The sequence below is a fragment of the Fusarium oxysporum genome, chromosome 6 (genome assembly GCF_000149955.1).
Source record: "Fusarium oxysporum f. sp. lycopersici 4287 chromosome 6, whole genome shotgun sequence".
In the NCBI taxonomy this organism is placed as follows: Eukaryota; Fungi; Ascomycota; class Sordariomycetes; order Hypocreales; family Nectriaceae; genus Fusarium; species Fusarium oxysporum.
This window is the reverse complement of record NC_030991.1, coordinates 723,465-741,005: the sequence shown is the minus strand read 5'-3', so window position 1 is coordinate 741,005 and position 17,541 is coordinate 723,465. Positions and strand designations below refer to the sequence as shown.

Genomic DNA, 17,541 nt, shown 5'->3' with positions numbered 1-17,541 from the left:
CAAGTTACGGCAGCTATCAGAGCGGAGAATATTCCAGCTATGGTGCATATCGACGCGCTAGTGAATGGGTCAAGTCGTGGTTCTGAAGCTTTATACATTAACAGAGGAAGCGAACGGCACTATCGGTCTGAACATAGATGATGACAATGGCTGGAAGGAAACATTCGGAACTGTCATGTAAACGAATAACTGATCTAACGAGAGAAAACCGAAATTTGTAGTTAATGATTTTTCTCAAGCATCTTAACCACCTCGATGTGGCTGTTATCTAATGTTGCATTCAGTGTGCGTATCTCCGTGTCCCAAGCAGTCTTGTCGTTTTACATGCTGGAGAATGTTGGTAATCTTTGGTCACAATACACGCTTGTCGCCTATGAATATGCAGAGTTCTTCCCCTGGCTAGCACTGCGCCGTCAGCGGGCTTCCAGCGGCCAGGAGATCTGCTCTGGTGGCCAGCGTATTCACAATGCTGCTGAGCTCCGAGCCAACATGACTGCCGTTGGTATGTCTGAGGATGGTATGGAAGACTACCTTACCGCCTTTGACCTTGGTGCCCCCCCTCACGCTGGTGCTGGTCTTGGTCTTGAGCGTATTGTCGCCTGGATGCTTGAGCTTGGCGATGTTCGCTACGCCTCCCTCTTTCACCGCGATCCCAAGTCACTACCTACCAAGCCTCCCGGTCTGCCTCATCCTGAGGCCGACACCACCAAGCTTCACCAAGTCGATGATCCTCCACTTCTAGAGAAGCTTATTGCCAATTATGGTGATGCCACCAACACGTCTTGGCTTGATGAGCGCTTCCAGATCTGGCGACACGAGACTGGTGCCGCAGTTGGCTGGTTCCAGCAGCAGAAGTTCGCCATGATCACTGGCGACCCCGCTATGCGACTGCAGCCAGTACCAGGAGGCCATTCGCGCCTTCATCAAGCATGTCACCGTTGAGCTGCGCTTGACTCCGGTCTAGATGCTTGTCTCCTTTGAGGTTCAGAAAATCCTTACCTCCGGGCTCCGCTGGTGGAGCTTATCCTGCATTGAGGAGCAGCGTCTCGACGACGAGAGGCACAACAGCGCTCAGGTCAGCAGCCTTGCCGCCAAGGTGCGTCGCGTTGAGCGCGAAGGTGTCAAGATTCATGAGGTCAAGCTCGACAATGACTTCATCGCCCGCGCCGACCCCGCCATTGAGGAGTGGAAGGCTGCCCGTAAGGGCAAACAAGTCCACCTGACTGAGTTACGCCCCTGGATCGACCAGGAGCATCGTCGCTGCTTCGCCGCTGAAAAGGACGGTAAGGTCGTCTCTCTTGTGGTCCTGGCTAAGATCGCTCCCCGCCACGGCTGGCAGGTCAAGTGGGCTCTGGACTTCCCTGGTGCTGTCAACGGCACCATCGAGGTTCTCATTAGCCACGCTCTGTCTAATGTCACCGACCAGATCACCTTTGGGGCTGGCGTCTCCGAGAGATTGACTCCCGGCGAGCACGTTAGCGGTCTGCGCGCACGCTTCCTTGTCGCTACCTACCGATCCATCGTCGACAGCCTAGGCTTGCGACACAAGTCTACCTTCCGGTCCAAGTTTGGTGCTCTCGGTGAGGAAGTCTACATTTGCTACCCAAAGCATGGTGTTACTCTGCTCGACCTTCCGCAGATTGTCAAGTTCTTCCAGGACTAGACGAAACTCGAGAAACTCATTTCTTCTAATTCTCAATATCAACCCCGGAAAATTGCAAAGCATGGGAGCGAATAATAGCAACGAGTAGATGCTTGCTTGGGGTATGTATTCTAGAGATGGAACGACGCACGCAGCCTATGCTCTTTTCTAGACGGTAGCTCTTTAATTGAGTCATGAACACGAGCAGATCCTCGGAGATAATCGATTGACGGCGGATGATTGGAATTCACTTCAGAAAGCGTACCTATTTCTTTCAGGGTGTGCAGCGGCCTTTCTCATAGCACGAGCGCCTGCCTGTCTGTTCTGCCGTACTGTCTGCAAGCTCAACGCGTTCAGTTGAGTGACAGCTCTCTGCCTACCGGGCTTAGCAAATCTCGGTGTCTAAAGGCTGGGCGAGACTAGCCACTTTCAGACAGTCAGTTGCTTGGTGGTCCTATGGACCCCTTGTTTGTTCAATTAAGGGACTATGACGTCCCGCCGATGTAATCCTTTGTATACGCATATGCAAGGGGCTCTAGAAGTTGCCATTCCGAAGGCCAGCTGGCTCACATTAAAATGGTGTTTGGCCAGGCGGATTGTTTTTGCCTGGAGGGCGTTCGGGGGATTAGGATCCACGTGGATAGAGGATTTTGGTGTTATGATTTTGTGCTTCTGTCGGTAGCCAGCCGATTCACTTGGACTGGATCACTACTAGCATGATGCAACTCAGGGCGGGACAGCCATTCGCTACTAACCTGAAGAAGAGCTGGCTCCAACCCGGACCGGTCAAGGTCATGAGATTGGTAGAACGGTCATTTTCGGACTTGACTCAATGGCGATGGAAGCGGCACAGATTCCAGGAGTGGCTTCGACGGTTGTGACTGCTTTGTGAGGTGCTCATACTGCTCGTGCACACATGGGCCGGGCTACCAGGTAGGGGACCGGAGGTGGCGGCGCTGCGATTCGTAGTAGCTCATCCCGGAAGATACTTGTGATGGATGGGCAGATCATGATTGTTACTGACCGAGATAAGATGAAGGCAACTCGTGATAACGCCCGCAAAGTGACATGATTCGTCCCCGAGGCGGTTAGCAACGTGGCGTTCTGGCATGGCGGGGCTTTTGGGAGGATCCCCCGTAGTATGGATATACAAGTGCTTGAAAAAGGTGGGGCTTTACTTCTGCCCCAGTTGGTTGTCCAACAGGGCACGCCTATCTGTCACTTTCAGGCCATAAGCCATTAACTGTGTCTGCAGTAGTGCAGTGTACTCAGCTGACAATGCAACACAGCGGTATCCGCTCTCAGATTCCCTATCTCCTCTGGTGCGATAAAACACCAGGTACAGAATGCCCGACTGTGTAAATTTAAGCCTTGGAAATAAGAGGGTAGATATAGAGCGTCCAAAAGCAGCCATAAGCTTGAGCAAGTAACGGCCACGATCAGTAACTCCAAAGGCCTTAATGATTTTATCAAGTACCAAATCTAAGCGGATTCCAGTGTATATTTCATTCCTGAGTTAATTGGCTCAAATCCATATCGTAATCCGACTCGATTTTTATCACATTACCTGAGGTAGTGCTGACTTCAACCGAAAAACCCCCTCGCGGTAAGTCAACATCTGACATATGAAAAGGAACTCAAGTTGCTACACTAGATTATTGTTAGGTAACACAGCCGCATGGTATTCTATTAATGCATAATATTCGAAGATTCTAGTGTAGATGATATCTCATACATGAGAACCATCAAACTAATCAAACTAAATAGGCTAATTAATAACCATGGGCTCGGACGTTTAGAAGGTGTGTTGTGCAGGACGTCTACAAAGTAAGGATGCAATAAAGAGAGAAAGGTTTATTGATAATACTGAGCAACCAATCGTCTGGTTACCTCCTAGCACCTATGCAAGCTGTTGCAGGTGGATGCCCGAGCGGCTGTTTTGAGACGCGCCATTGATACTCATCCCGTAGCATGGGCAATAAGGTATATCAACAAAAATACACTACATAAATCCTCTTCAGTATGCAACGGGCCGGTGCTGTGCCGCCGAATTTCGCAAAGGGGACTTGTTTCTGATGCAGGACCCCAATCTGTGATCGTTACGCAGGGATACCCTTGCCAGCGTCATCTTACCGGTCCTAGCAAGGCCACAAGGGACAATTATTCCCATTGCTTTAAGGTATTTCCATATAGGATGCGCAGCTATTTCATAAGTAATAATTTTTTTCTCTACGCTTTTCTATCAAGCCAAGCTCTCTCACACCCACTAGCACGATATCATCTATTCTCAACTATGAGAGACATAGCAGAACTTACATCGAGGAGGGCTTAGCAAAATTGATATTCGCACAAATTCATAGGGCAGGCCTCAGCTTCATACCAACGTACCATCACGATAGTTGCCCTTTTATCAATCCCTCAAAGGCGGACTTGAGTGGGAAACGGGTTCTAAGTACAGGTGCATCTTACAGCATTGGCCGTGCCATAGCAATCTCGTTCGCGAAAGCCGACGCATCTGTCATAGCCCCGACAACGCGCTCTTCCTTTGGGGAACTTGAGAAGGAAGTTCAATATGCAGCTACGATAGCCGGAAGGAGTTGTCCGAATGGGGTGACTGATAAACTCGATTTTACCGATGCTGCCAATGTTGAGAAGGCAGCTCGAGAACATACTCAAAACTTCGATTCATTGGATATATTTATCAATAATGCTGGCTATAGTAGTACCTGGAATCTTACAGACCAGTCAACTAGATTTATTATGTTAGGCAGCAAAATATTTAAAACTTTGCTCCCAGTCTTCAATAGTGAGTTGAGTTGGTATGGGGTTTTCTACGACCTAGCCAGGCAGAGTCGTTGCTGAATTGTTGTTAAAGTTCTATTGAGCAGAGGTAAATCTAGACAGCAAGCGAATGACCAGCTGAATTGGTACAGTCGTTGAATTCACCACCCGTATTTCATGTTACTCTCAGCTTTTAATGGAGCTAGGAAGTGCAAAACCTTTCAAGTTTAATGTTCTTCATCGGATAAAAACAGAGCATCGAGCTTGTGTTAGTATTATAGACTATTCCTGCTCAATTACAATCATAATTCGGTACAAATGACGTTCATCGCAGTCTAAGGTGAAGTATGACGCTCTAGAACCCTCGTCTAATCCTTGGTGCTATTCAGTGACGGATTTGAACTTGAGGTTGAGTTAGGATATCTTGGATCTCGTTCTTCCGTGTCATCAACTTCCACTACCACCGACGTGACAGTGTCCATTTGAATGGCCGGACTCCGAAGTGATTCCTGGCTGGCTGTCCGAGCAGCCGCCTTGCCACTCCTAATATCTATACCTATTCTTCGAGTGGACCATCCCCACCATCCTCCTGCGGCTGAGCTTGTATTAGCTTGGTTCCGACCTCCTTCGATCGAGATAATGTTTCCAAAACGACGGTTTGCTGATGTCTTCATGAATGCAAAAGTATGTAAATCAACATCCAAGATGTCAACTTCATCCCGGGGCGCAAAGACGATGGCATTTCTGGTCGTTCCGAAAAGAAGACAATCAAACAAGCCGTTAGACGCGATCATGGCTCCGGCAAAGCAAAAATACCCGTTAGGTACGTGGACCCCAGCCATGGTTGCGATACGACCTGTAGCTAGAGGAAGAGTGCAAAGCACGTAGATGACGGGATAAATGAGGAAGGCGGAATTTCGATTGAGTTGGAGTTGAGTAGTATCGCTATCATCGTTCCCGGATGTTGATGCAGAGCGTGCTTGACGGCGGATAAACAGGAAGATGATGGTGTAGAGGATTGAAGTAGTCCCGAAACCGATGAAGATAAAGAGGTAGTGGGTGAAAAATCGCAGTTTTTCGTATTTTCGGTTTATCCAACACTATCCTAACGTCAGTCTTTATGCTTATTGCAGCGAAAAATGACAGATGGCTTACCCAGCTTCCTGCGCGAACGAAGAAGCCCCCGTGCTCGGCCCCGTTTGAAGTCGCCGCAATCGGGATGAACGATATTGCATAGATGAAGACCCAGACCGCTGCAATTGCCAGGTAGAGAATAACCGGAGGTATGCGACGGTGGGAGACGACAGAGAGGTACGTGTGTATGGCGATAGCCGTGATGAACATGCTTGAAGCCAAATCTCCTAGCGAGATAAACAGACCCTGGGTATAACATGTCGCCGCATCGACAACAATGGAATCTCTGCGTAGCCACTCAGCATTGAGGAAAAACGCCACGCCTTGGTGCATGTCTGCCAACAGCAGGTTGATAATAAGCACGAGGAATTGGTTGGGATGTCTTCGGGCCCTCATGGCGTCTTGAGGTTCAACTACGGCCGATGCTTTCCCCTGATCTCCATTTGCGCTCTGGTTATTGTCCGCAAAGATACCGTCAACTCCCAGCGTAAAGTCAATGGCCCTTTGAAGAGACCTAACCCGTGTCTGATGTATGTCACTATTCGGTTTGCTCTGGATAAAGAAATGCCATGATGCGAGCTTGTACACGAGATAGACAAAGAGTGTAGTAGCTGCGAAGAAGGAAATGAAGGCGAGGACGGTGATGGCTGTCAAGCCGCTTCGGAGATCGGCGGACAGAGGATCAAGGGTGCGGCTTTCGACCGGAAGGTCTCCCCAAGCCATATCGATTCGATTGTCGTACGGACAGAAAGAGAGGAATGGCAAAGAAAATGCTAAAAATGGCCCGCCAACAATGCACGGTAACTGTAGAAGGTGCAGATTGATTGCGTAAGGAAAAGGAAGTTTTTTTTTTTTTTAGAAGAAGAAGAAGAATTTCCCTCAACACATGGTAGTGGGCCATATTATCCTCTAATATGAACCGCGAAGAAGTCCAAGTTCAAAGGGTCCTGGAGGTTGCAGGGTCCCTCATTAGGGCGCTCTAACAAAAATCCATTCGTCAAACAGCTCACTTGATTTTAGGAATGCCCCGAGGGGTTTGGCCTTGTCATCGATTCAGAAGTGGCGGGAATAACACCGAGTTAAAGGGAATTGGCAAAGTGAAGATAGCGGCATTTTACGTCGAGACAACTGGCTAACAAGCTGTCAATGGTTCTAGACACATAGGCCGAACTTGAAGGTGTGGCAAATTGTACTAAGATAAAGATTGCCTTGAACGGTCGCGTTGGTATGGAGGCAAATCTTGTGCGGAGTCTACTCCGGAAATTGTATTTGGATGAGCGGGGATTAAGACCGCTCATGGCCCAATATTACATTACCGACAGGATGGTAATAATATTATCGTGATGCTCTTGGCCTCCGGCACCCTGTTCCAGTTATTATTTGCTGAACGGATATCGAGCCTTGTCCCTCGCATCCCTCGACTTAACGTTTCATGAGAAGGATTACAATTGTCGTTCAAAAAACCTCCGTGTGTGGCGTTAAAGCGTGCTTCGGCATAGGACCGAGGCGCTGTCAACGAATCAGTTCAAGAGATTAACGCTCACGGCTGTATCGGCTACAAATGTTCCGCTACCGCTCAGTGTTAACAGTACTTGACATCGAGCTAAGGCCGATCTAAGTTTGGCGTCTGAAGACACGTGTAGGAGCCTGGGAGCTTTGACTTATTTCACAGTGGCGTCATTTGCGATCACACCTAGCTTAACAACTTTCGTTGAGACATGACTCAGGGATGATTTAGGACTCCCATTCATTTTCGAGGTCCATAGTCAGCAACTCAAGTACCTGTTACATATACCCCACATTGGGAGTCACTACCTGACTCGCTAACGTACCTGCCAGTCGGAGTCAAAGCTCCGAATTGACCCTTTGGCACTTACAACACTCCGCTAATTTCAAGTTGTGGCAAGCAAAGATTATCCCAATTTTAAATCCGGAACATATAACAGCTCAGAGCTTGTAAATTGTCCAAGTGCCAAAGCGCCCCACGCGATCAGTCTATGCATTCAGTTGCCTTCGGTCCCCTGTAAGATGCCCCCAAAAAGCGTTGACTAGGAAAACACCGTATAAAAGTATTTTGAGGATATCGATGCCTTCCCACTCGATTCCTGGCGAGACGCAGGTAGTCAATGTCTAGGTTGATAAGATCTTTAGTCGAGAGGATTGCGGCATCCGGGTTAGGCCTAATGACCTTACCCCGACGCCGGTTTTTCCGGCCGATGAGAGACGCGGCTACAGCTTGGAGTCTTCCGCAATAACAAAAGGCGGCCTTGACGTCAAGCTACTGTCGTAGATCACAGGATAGTTTTTCCAACTTTTTGTGCCTATTTAGTTATTAAAATTGCGTCAAATATAGTAAATGCCTATCCATCGTCGACCATAGAACTTGCTCAGGGGCGATACTAACAAAGCCAAGGCGGAAGGCTCAAAAACAAATAAGGTGAGAATGAGAGTGGCAAGTATATGGGACTTGCGAGGTTGAGCGTTCGCCTTCTCACACTAACCTGTAAGTCAGGATCGCATTTATAAATCTTCTAAAGCGGCTGTCTTTAAGGAAAGTCTCTGGGGTCGTCTGATCCGTCCCGGGGAGTCCTCAAGATGCAGAACTCTAGGGCGGAAGGATGACTATTCGACTCTGGCCATGTCCATTGGACTGATATCATTACCCGCACGAAACTTTTCCTCAGTTGCACAGAACCTGGTTAAATGGTATTCGCGCATCACTACCTGAAATGACTCGACTGCTACGCCGTTAACTCTTCGAGTTGTAAGAAGGATGCCCGAAAAGACAAGACAGCACCAGCAGAGTTGAGAAAGTGCATGATGCCTTAAAATTCTTTGCAGCATCGGGCTATCATAGTTAAAAAACAAATCATAAGGAATGGTCCGGAATAAAGCAAAATAGCAGAACTGCGGCAGAGTGGGGCCTATGCTGGCACAAGAGAGGTATAACCCTGATTTCTAGGGGATAATTCAACTAGATGGACGATGATACCACCCTATTCAAGCGTAATATTGCCGTCATAAGCGCCTACGTTTTGTGCTCGTACTTCCTGCCATGCAGATTGGCCGTAATCCATATCTTGTCGGAGGGTTGGTGGTACTGGTAGGCATCCCTGTGGGTTGTCCCTGGTTCGGCTTGGTCATTAACAGTCCCATGCGAGGATCTATTAAATTTAATTGATCTCACGACCTTGTGTCCGAAACATTGGCAGGGGCATTTTTGCAAGCTAACCTCCATACGCGGGCTCGTAGTGCTGCCTTGATACAAGTGCTCGCGAACTCACTTGAGGTGGAACGATCCGTTTAGCCGTTGATTACGCGGCCACGTTAGGAGAACGAAGAATGCTAAATTGCAGTCGAGTGGCAAGCAGAAAGGGTACAAAACGAGGGCTTCCAAGGCACAACTAATCTGGTAGGACATTTACACACGCACGGGGTGTTATATGCGTTTCTGATACATATCAAGAGCCCGTATTCGAGAGTGAGCCACAGAGAGGGGAATTCCCACTTGGAGGGACTGATACATCACAACCAACTCAGCAGAAGTAGTTCAGCCTTTTTCTTCTTCAGGGGTAAGGCCCGAGACCTGGAATTCTGCTTGCTGACCTCGATGCCGAAGCCGCCTCCCCTGAATCCCTTGTATTCTCCTAGTTTGCACATCTCAGTTGCGTGGTTCAAACTTCATATATATCAGTCGTCAAGCCTTGTTGAAGCAGGAGCCTGTTAAGAGTAAGAAATTAGTTACACGGCCAAAGCGCGGTGGCGCCATGCTGTGCTGGGGTAGTAAAGCTGGGGCATTGCGTGTTCGCTACGCTTAGGCTCAGGACGACCCAGCGCGTTAAATTTTCGGAATTTGTTGTTAAGTTTTCAAAGCCATCATTAACAATTGCATTTAGGTCACGGTCAAACAGCTGGGCTTCGGTTTTAGCAGAGCTCCATAAAGAAAATCCCTACCATTAGTCAAGCAGATAGCCTCCACTTCCCTGGCTGGGTCGAGGCAGTAATGATATCGAGTGGTCTGTTACGGAATAGCTCAGCTCAGCGGGTACGCTAGAGCCGTGAACTTGTCTCGTTCTGTTCACCGGCCGCGTTCTTATCAGTCCGAGTGCTCTCCAACGGCAATCTCATGATGATATTAGTTACCTCGACTTTAGGATGCATATCCGTAGGTGACTAGAGACAAGAATGATAACAAATCCTGTTTAAGTCCACAAAGTCCATATTTCTTAATGTGTAGATGGTCAGGATACACGCGTTGACGGATTCCGATCATTCAAACAGTTGAAACTAAGATCAACAAATAAAGCAAGGGAGGCAACCAATCAAAAGCCCTGAACCCCCCTCTTTACCTTAAAATTCGATCAGGGGCACTTGCACAGACCGACGCCTGGGCCTCCTCCGAACACTCGACAGTCGGTTGTATTCGGTAATACGTCCTGCGAACCGTACATCCGGATACAGCTAGCTACCTTACCGTGACAGGGGCAATGGGTATTGGGCTGGCAAAGTGTGAGCAAAGCATGTCATCGCACATTTTAGAAATCATGCGACAACCAATGATTGCCCATTCTGTTCCCTTATTGCCATCCCTCGATTTTAGTCCCCTAGAGTTTTTGAGTTGCTAGTCTGCAGTTGTCAGCCTGTCACAAATGCTACGGAACGGCCGATGACGGAGTGTCCCTTGACAAATCCTCGTCTGTGAACATAACCCCGCAAACAACGCTGGCTTTATCGCTCTTCGAGACGCCTTCGCATCTTGTCAGGCACAAGTCGCAACTCCACAGCACGGGCTATCTCAGTGTTCTTTTTCAACTTGCGCAGTTTTCTTCGCTGTGGCCGAACGTGGCCAGGACGTCGCTTCTCTGCCGCATAAGGACATGTTGGTCCGAGGTAGAAACGGTGCCCAGAATACGAACCAATTCGCCGTTACTTTATGCGTTCCAGGTCACGCTCACCCTCCCCCGTCGTTCCACAGTGAATAATCACTTCGCCACAGATATCGAGGGTAAATGGAGGCTCAATTGACTCTGCTCGTAGCATGGGTGTGGTTAGTATGCCCTATGATGAGAGCGAACAAGCCAGGCTCAATACGCGAGGCAATAGGCACAGAAACCCCTCTCCCACCAACGGCCAACGAAAGGCGGATGAGTCCACAGTCAAGGCTCCCGTCAATAAGAAATCCAAGACCAATGCCGTTGCTACCAACAGCGACATGGATTTCTCGGATGAAGGGTCGACGATGAGACTGGGGGAGGGCGGGTCCATGTCAAGGGTGACAAACGAAGAGAAGCGAAACCACTTTCTCGAGCGTAACCGGTATGTCTTATAATCCCTGATTGTTCTGTATTGTGGCAGTTTACTGACTCTCCTGACCCAGCGTCGCTGCCCACAAATGTCGTCAGAGGAGGAAACAATGGCTTACCCAGCTGCAAACCAAGGTTGAATTGTTCACTACGGAGAATGAAAGCTTGGTGGCGCAAATCGCCCATCTCAGGGAAGAGACAGTCAACTTGAAGACACTCGTTTTTGCCCACAAGGACTGTCCAGTTAACTATCAGCAGGAACTCTATGGGATAGTAGGATCACCGCTTTGGCCTGAACTTTATTCGGAGCACACCTATTGAGAACCCTCTTTCAGGTGAAAGTGGAATGCGGGGTCAGTACAGGGATGATTAGCCAATGGAAATGCAAAACGTTCACTTTCAGTGAAAGTGAGTGAATCCATAGAGATGTAGAGATATCATTCATTGTTACTTGAAGAGTGGCATGGGACACTGTCTCACCATCATTACTCCAGTGGAAAAGGATAGATGGTGGTTCAGTGCGTGCAACGTTGCGCCCAAAGTCTCGAAGGCTTATAAGCTCTGCTAACGGGTACTGCGAGCCTGGTACCATGTACTTGGCTCGGACTTTATCGAAACATTCGAATTGCCCAGCTTCCGGTCGTTGTGGAATACCGATGAATCGATATCCACGCAAAGGTAATGCTTGCTCCAGGGATAATATGCGCTGTATATAGATCATCGCTGATAGTTTTGACCAATACTGTCGAGCGAGCTGGGATTTCTAACACGCCGCAGAAAGTCCAAGAATACCGCTAAAATATATGAGCAGTGTAGAGCTTGGTTGCCCGTTAAGAAAAGTTTCGGTACTGAGCATGATACACAGCTGGAATAAGAGTTTAAGGAATCAATTGCATGCAGATGTAGCAGAGTCTCCTGATACCCCTGAGAATAGATCCTGATGGGTTCCAGCCGTGGACCCATCGATATCGGTGTAATATCCAGAATCATTGTAGTCGCTCTCGTCGTCCTCGAGTTCCCAAGCCTCAACGTTCTCTTTGTCTACCTCACCGTCCTCAGCGCGTTCTTTCACATCTAATTCCTCACGGGTTCGAGTGTTGAGAGAATCGTCAATGGATTGGCCGCCTATAGGGCTAGAGTGTGTTCCTACCAGGGAACTTCCCTGTCTTTCCACGACCGGCCAAGTTCCCTTCGACACGTCAAGATAGTTCTAGATGTTATGCTCCCAAATGCGATCTAGCTGAGCGGAGATCTCGGGCTTTATCTTCACATTTATTATTTCTCGTTGAGAATTACCCGATATTCGGTATATTTGGAGAATAAAAGCTAAAAATTGCTTCTGAGTCCTTCGGTATCTAACCTCGCTACTCCTCTCTGCCACAAGGTTGAAAGTGAACTCCCGACGGCTCCGGAGCCTCGAGCTGAGCAGCCAGCAAAGAAGATTATGACTAGTACAGCGAACCGTATCCTCACAACGGCCTATTACCGAGTCAAGTGCTCTCACGATGCATGAAATCTTCTGTTCGTCCTCTCGCGGGCTTATAAGGTTTGGTGTGCCTTCTAAGGTGCCCTGTCCCAAGGTATAGTCGGCGCTAAGAGAGTAACGGTCAGGTAATCTGGTTAACGCTCGCAGGACGTCTCGTCGGGGCCCTCGGTAGAGAGAAGGCCATTGTGTTCTATCCAGCCACAAGCTTGTAGTGGCAAATGTATCGGTGCCTGTATCATTGACAGCTGCTTGTGGTTGACTTAAAGCTTTTTGATATCTGGCTTCCTGATCTATGACTTACTGTAGATGGGTGGACGCCTCAGATGTAAGAACATAGGGCGTTCCTTGCGGCTTCTTAGTACTCGGCTTAGGTTTCGATCTGTCTGCCCGTCCTTTTGTCCGTATATTAACCTGGAACCATTTGCTACCTTCCCGAGAAGGAAAGAATCGTTGATATGCGACACCTTCTGAACACGGCAGAGGATCGGCCGTTGGATGTCCCGTTGTTGGCCTTCCTTTACCTCTGGGGTTGACCCAGCCGTGAGACTTGGCATAATGCTCTTGCATCGCCTGAACTTGGCGAATCTTGTAACTGCAATGTCGACATTCGAGCACGTCAAGCTTGGGACGGGTAAGACAGAGGATGGGCTCGGCTGATGGTGGTGGATACTGTAATTGAGATAGCTTGACCTGACTTTGTAATACATTCGATATCACTTTAATATCGTCCACCAGTCTGCGTCGGGCCCCTGGCTCTATCCCAGGATGCTTTTTGGCAAGATGAGTGGCGACTTCGTTAGCCAAGCATGCATCAGGGCTGCCGTCAGATCAGATTAACAATCAGATATATCAATCAGATCAATCAATTCAAACACGAGCATCTATACATCTGATATATCTGAATGGAGAGCAGCTACCCTAGAACTGCCGGATCATCTGTACGTTTTGGCTCCGGAGAGAGTGGCTCTTTCTGAAAAGCTACGATGTTACAGGGGGTCAACCGAGCTGATTGGTCCTGGACCCTTGCTTGCTGGGGTCTTAGGTAGAGGCGAATCTAAAGATACTGGTATTTAATCGTGAGATTCGGAACGCCCTGTGAAGTCAAATGCCATGTACTAAGTGGCTCATTCTTTTTTAGACTCTCAAAAAGTCGATTATAGCCGTGTTAAATCCAAAAAGGCCAATTATATGCTGCTAAATCAGCCGTAAGAAGGGTAGCTGACTCCACAGGGCGTTCCGAATCTCGTGAGTAAATACGGTAGATCACCCCTTTTTTTACCTCTCGCTCTGACACGGCATAGATTTAGCCAGACTTTGGTGGATTGATCATAGCAATCCCGCGTTTGAGTAGATTTGCATTGGATGTCCTTGCAATCTCGGCCATGTCAACCGATTGTGAGAACATTCAGTCTTGCGAAGCTTACAGTCAGCTCACAGCGACATTCTCTACTTGGATCGAGCATTGAGTCGATCCAATTACTGGATAAGGGCAGGGTCTGTTACTCTGGGGGGCCTATGCTTAAGCAACAAGGCAGTCAGATCCCACGAGCAGAATCGTGGGGCTGGGAATAGATCCACGTGACCTATTATGTATCAGATATCTATCAATCAATCAATCAATCAGATCAGATGTAGAGGGCAAATTATCAATTCAGTTCAGATTTACGTCCTAATCTGATTTGATTGATCTGACGGCAGCCCTGGCATGCATGTTGGCACTTCTGACAAACGAGAATCCGATATTGAAAAAGAAGCATAAACGGGTATATAGGGTTGGAAGGGCCGAGCTCCGTTATAGGCTTGAGTGCCATGGTCTGACGGATATTCTTGAAACAAGCTAAAAAGTAATAGATGGTTGGTTAGATCTCACATTGATTGTGATAGACGTTGATAAATAGAATTCAAAGCTCGACGCGCTGCTGTTAAAGTGTAACCAAGAACCAATCAGAAATCCAAGTCAACCCCTGTCAGAATCGAGCTCACCCCAACGCTAGTCCATTTTTCGAAATTCAAGTCTACCCCTTGTCAAAAATCAAGTCAACCCCCTGTAAAGTGGGGTAAATTAAATCAATTGTTGTACAATTGATTTTGACTGTAGTATTAGGATGTCAAGACTTTGCTGGCACCACCCGGTCCGAACGGCTAAACTCTTCTAATTTATGCGAGACTGGTCATTTGCCAGCAGAACAAGAAACTCCTTACACACAGAAGGATGTCCCAAGTTATTTGTAATCCAAATAGTTGGCCATGAAGAGAAGAGTGGCTCGGGGCCCAAGTTGACTTGATGCAGAATGGTCAAATCCTTGAGCTGGTACAGCAAATTGCATCACACTGGCAAAAGCCCATCTTGGTTCGGGGTCATCATTGGATTGTATTTAAGAATGCGCTCGCTTCTGGAATATGTTACAGGTATAATGGTATGACAATGATTATAATAGCGATAGTGAATACGTGCGGTGACGTTGGCAAGCCGATTAAAGTGAGTGTTCGAGGCGTCGCGGAGTCGATGGATATGTCCTCTAATACCATGGGTGTGTTGTTCCAACCAACTCTGCTCACACCCTTGGGCGTAGCTGTTAAGTCAGACTATGCAAGATCCGAACCTCTTGTTTGGACGACAGTCTTCTTGACTAGAACATTCCATTCCTTCTCAGGCCGCGGTTGCCCATTCTTATCTGCTGCAAGATCTGTTTGACTGCTGTTCCAGTCGTGAAGCTCCGCAACGGAATCAGAAGCCTCAGATCTGCTGCTTCGCTTGTATCCCTGGCTACTGTCGCCAGCCTTGCCATCATCGCCATGGTCAATGATGGTCGTGACTCCGATACGCTTTCCAGCATTGTCGTGAAGGTCAAAGGCCTCTTGACCGTTCACGCCGTGGCTTCGAAGGTAACCTCCACTGGGATGGTTACTACCTGTTCCCTGCCAAGGTCTAGCGGAGTTTCCACCTCCTTCGGCAGATGATCCTTGGCCGAAGAAGTTGCGGAGCAGTGGTCGAAGGGTTGCCACAGCAGAAGCAGTAATACCAAGACCTGTCTCAACGGTGGACCAGATAGCGACGTCTGAAGTAGAATATAGAAAGTCGTCGATGTCGGTCAAGGAGTAAATGTAGGGGAATCGGATAATAGTTGCGCTCGAAGCACTGTAGACTGACGTTAGAAATTAAGCGAAGAATGCAACCAGGATGGTAACCATACAAAGCACCGGCAGCCAAGATAAGCACCACAGAGACCTTGGTTCTCAAGCTCATCTGCAGCTTCCAAACAAGGAAAATAGGCAGGATACTGTATGTCCAGTCGGACAAGCAGCTGATTGCTGAGTAACCGTAGAAGGCATTTGAAACCACCTGCGCATCCATGCAGCTTCCATTCGGGGGGTCTGCGGTATATCGGAGCCAGAACAGAGAAGTAGGTCGGCATTGCAGTACGAAGAGTAGGAAAAAGAATAGGCTGTAAAGCTCGGTAACTCCAGTAATAGCCCAGATGACGATCTTGTGTGTCTTGGCAACACAGATTCGCAACAAGAAGATACCAATACTGGCTTTCAAAGCCATGTTAGCCAAGACGTAAGTAGGCTCGCATGTCCACCACATCTACGAAATGTTAGCTGAACCGCCTTGCATGTGAGGTGGCTTCACCCTCGCTACTTACCTGCATTGCTTTGGGAATATTCTCCGGGCTGATGTCCTTAAAATGCCGTCCAGTTCCATAGTGAACGCCAGTGATTTCGTAAGAAATGAAGACAATGAACATGAACTTGTAGTCGTTAGCAAGGTACTACTACTGGAGATGGTTGATTGACGCATACCTGGGCAATAACTGCCAGCCAATCATCAGCTGCAAACGCCTTGATGACGAAGGCACGGCAGTATACTCGAAATAGAGTTGCGATCGAGGAAAGAATGACGAAAGTATAGCCGATCGCAGAAATCTGCGTGGCCCGACTCTCGACCGCCATGGTTGAGAGATGTGGGTGGAAGTGAACAGGAAAGTTAAACAAGGTGCAGCGAGTGGGCTTCTCCTAAGCGAGGGAGCAGAAATCAGGCCAGACTATATATGACAAGCACGAAAGTGGCCCTCAATCGCCACAAGTCGCGGACCACAATCCAGACGTGGGGATAGGTTCATCCATGAGGAGTTAGGGACTGGAGACAAATGGGGACAGCTCTTGATTAACTACGGAGCAAATGGACCTCGAAATTCGGTAAGTGATCGCACCCGACCAAAATTGATCTTGGGTCGAGCTTTGCATGCAAAGGCTTTAACCAAGTCTACTCTAGCTCAGCCCGAAGACCAATACCAACCGACTTACCATTCGGTCCTCGAGTCATAAGTGGCGAGTCGGCCCCAAGTCAGGTACAGGAGGGTTAAATTTTAGCCAATCACTGTTGTTGAACCATGCTCTGACGTGCTTCTATTCCGGCATCATGGGACATTAACTCGGAGTTCGTTCTCTGAGACATCTTGTCCCGCGCTTGACGCACTTCTAGCGTCAGTCTTGGTGATTCGTAATATGAAAGCGGTTAGAGGTTTCGGATAATCGGTCGATCGGCTTCGAATTTGCCCCAATAGGGGTAAGCGGTTGAGAAGATTGAACAGCCTCCGAAAATTTTGCACCCCTAAATAAGCCATCGAATGCACCTCAACTCATTATCGCCGCGTGCAGCCCTGTCCTCGAAAAAAGGATAAGCTTTCTACGACAGCGGGAAGGATTCTTGAAACAGCAGCGTCTGGGGGAACCAAAGAACTGGAAGTCATCAATTCGCCGAATTCCCTGCTGACACTACCAATTGGGTACTACTCTCTTCCCCCAGGGACCCCTAATATGCGTCATAAGGGTCCCACATGTCCAAGATCTTGCTTGAATCACACATCAGACTCACTCAGAAGCCTTTCATGTCAGTGGCATCGTGTCTTGGCCTAAATATGACACGTGAGCTGTGGCAGCAGTAGATGCCTTGTTGAGCGCCTAGCTCTCAAATGAAAGTCCAGATCTGATACATCGAATGTTTCTACAAGCCACATTCCGCCAAGGCTCACCACGTGCAAATTGTTTCATGATGAAAGCGAGTCAAAGCCCCTCTGCCAAGGACTCAGCGTTATATAGGGTGCTGTAATTCGAAATATTGAACGTATCAATCTAAACACGAGTACATTGGCACCTTGGAATTTGGTAGACGCATGTAAATTTGGCACTCA

The 17,541-nt window shown here is 48.2% G+C and overlaps 5 protein-coding genes across 5 annotated transcripts; 2 read left to right on the top strand and 3 right to left on the bottom strand.

Annotated features, from left to right (window-relative positions):
- Positions 1-504: 504 nt before the first annotated feature.
- On the top strand, positions 505-1,663 carry FOXG_07084 (uncharacterized protein; the record flags this gene model as incomplete). Its single annotated transcript, XM_018385717.1, has 2 exons — positions 505-831; positions 965-1,663. 2 exons carry the CDS (start codon positions 505-507, stop codon positions 1,661-1,663), a joined length of 1,026 nt encoding a protein of 341 aa, XP_018244377.1.
- A 3,128-nt stretch (positions 1,664-4,791) lies between these two features.
- Positions 4,792-6,280, bottom strand: FOXG_19635 (uncharacterized protein; the record flags this gene model as incomplete). Its single annotated transcript, XM_018399896.1, has 2 exons — positions 4,792-5,523; positions 5,579-6,280. The coding sequence occupies 2 exons, from the start codon at positions 6,278-6,280 to the stop codon at positions 4,792-4,794; spliced, it is 1,434 nt and encodes a 477-aa protein (XP_018244376.1).
- A 4,315-nt stretch (positions 6,281-10,595) lies between these two features.
- On the top strand, positions 10,596-11,181 carry FOXG_07083 (uncharacterized protein; the record flags this gene model as incomplete). The annotated part of the gene is made up of 2 exons (XM_018385716.1): positions 10,596-10,873; positions 10,935-11,181. 2 exons carry the CDS (start codon positions 10,596-10,598, stop codon positions 11,179-11,181), a joined length of 525 nt encoding a protein of 174 aa, XP_018244375.1.
- A 565-nt stretch (positions 11,182-11,746) lies between these two features.
- Positions 11,747-12,900, bottom strand: FOXG_07082 (uncharacterized protein; the record flags this gene model as incomplete). The annotated part of the gene is made up of 2 exons (XM_018385715.1): positions 11,747-11,985; positions 12,648-12,900. 2 exons carry the CDS (start codon positions 12,898-12,900, stop codon positions 11,747-11,749), a joined length of 492 nt encoding a protein of 163 aa, XP_018244374.1.
- A 2,032-nt stretch (positions 12,901-14,932) lies between these two features.
- FOXG_07081 (uncharacterized protein) lies at positions 14,933-16,300 on the bottom strand (the record flags this gene model as incomplete). Its single annotated transcript, XM_018385714.1, has 4 exons — positions 14,933-15,485; positions 15,541-15,935; positions 15,994-16,098; positions 16,151-16,300. 4 exons carry the CDS (start codon positions 16,298-16,300, stop codon positions 14,933-14,935), a joined length of 1,203 nt encoding a protein of 400 aa, XP_018244373.1.
- Positions 16,301-17,541: the final 1,241 nt, after the last annotated feature.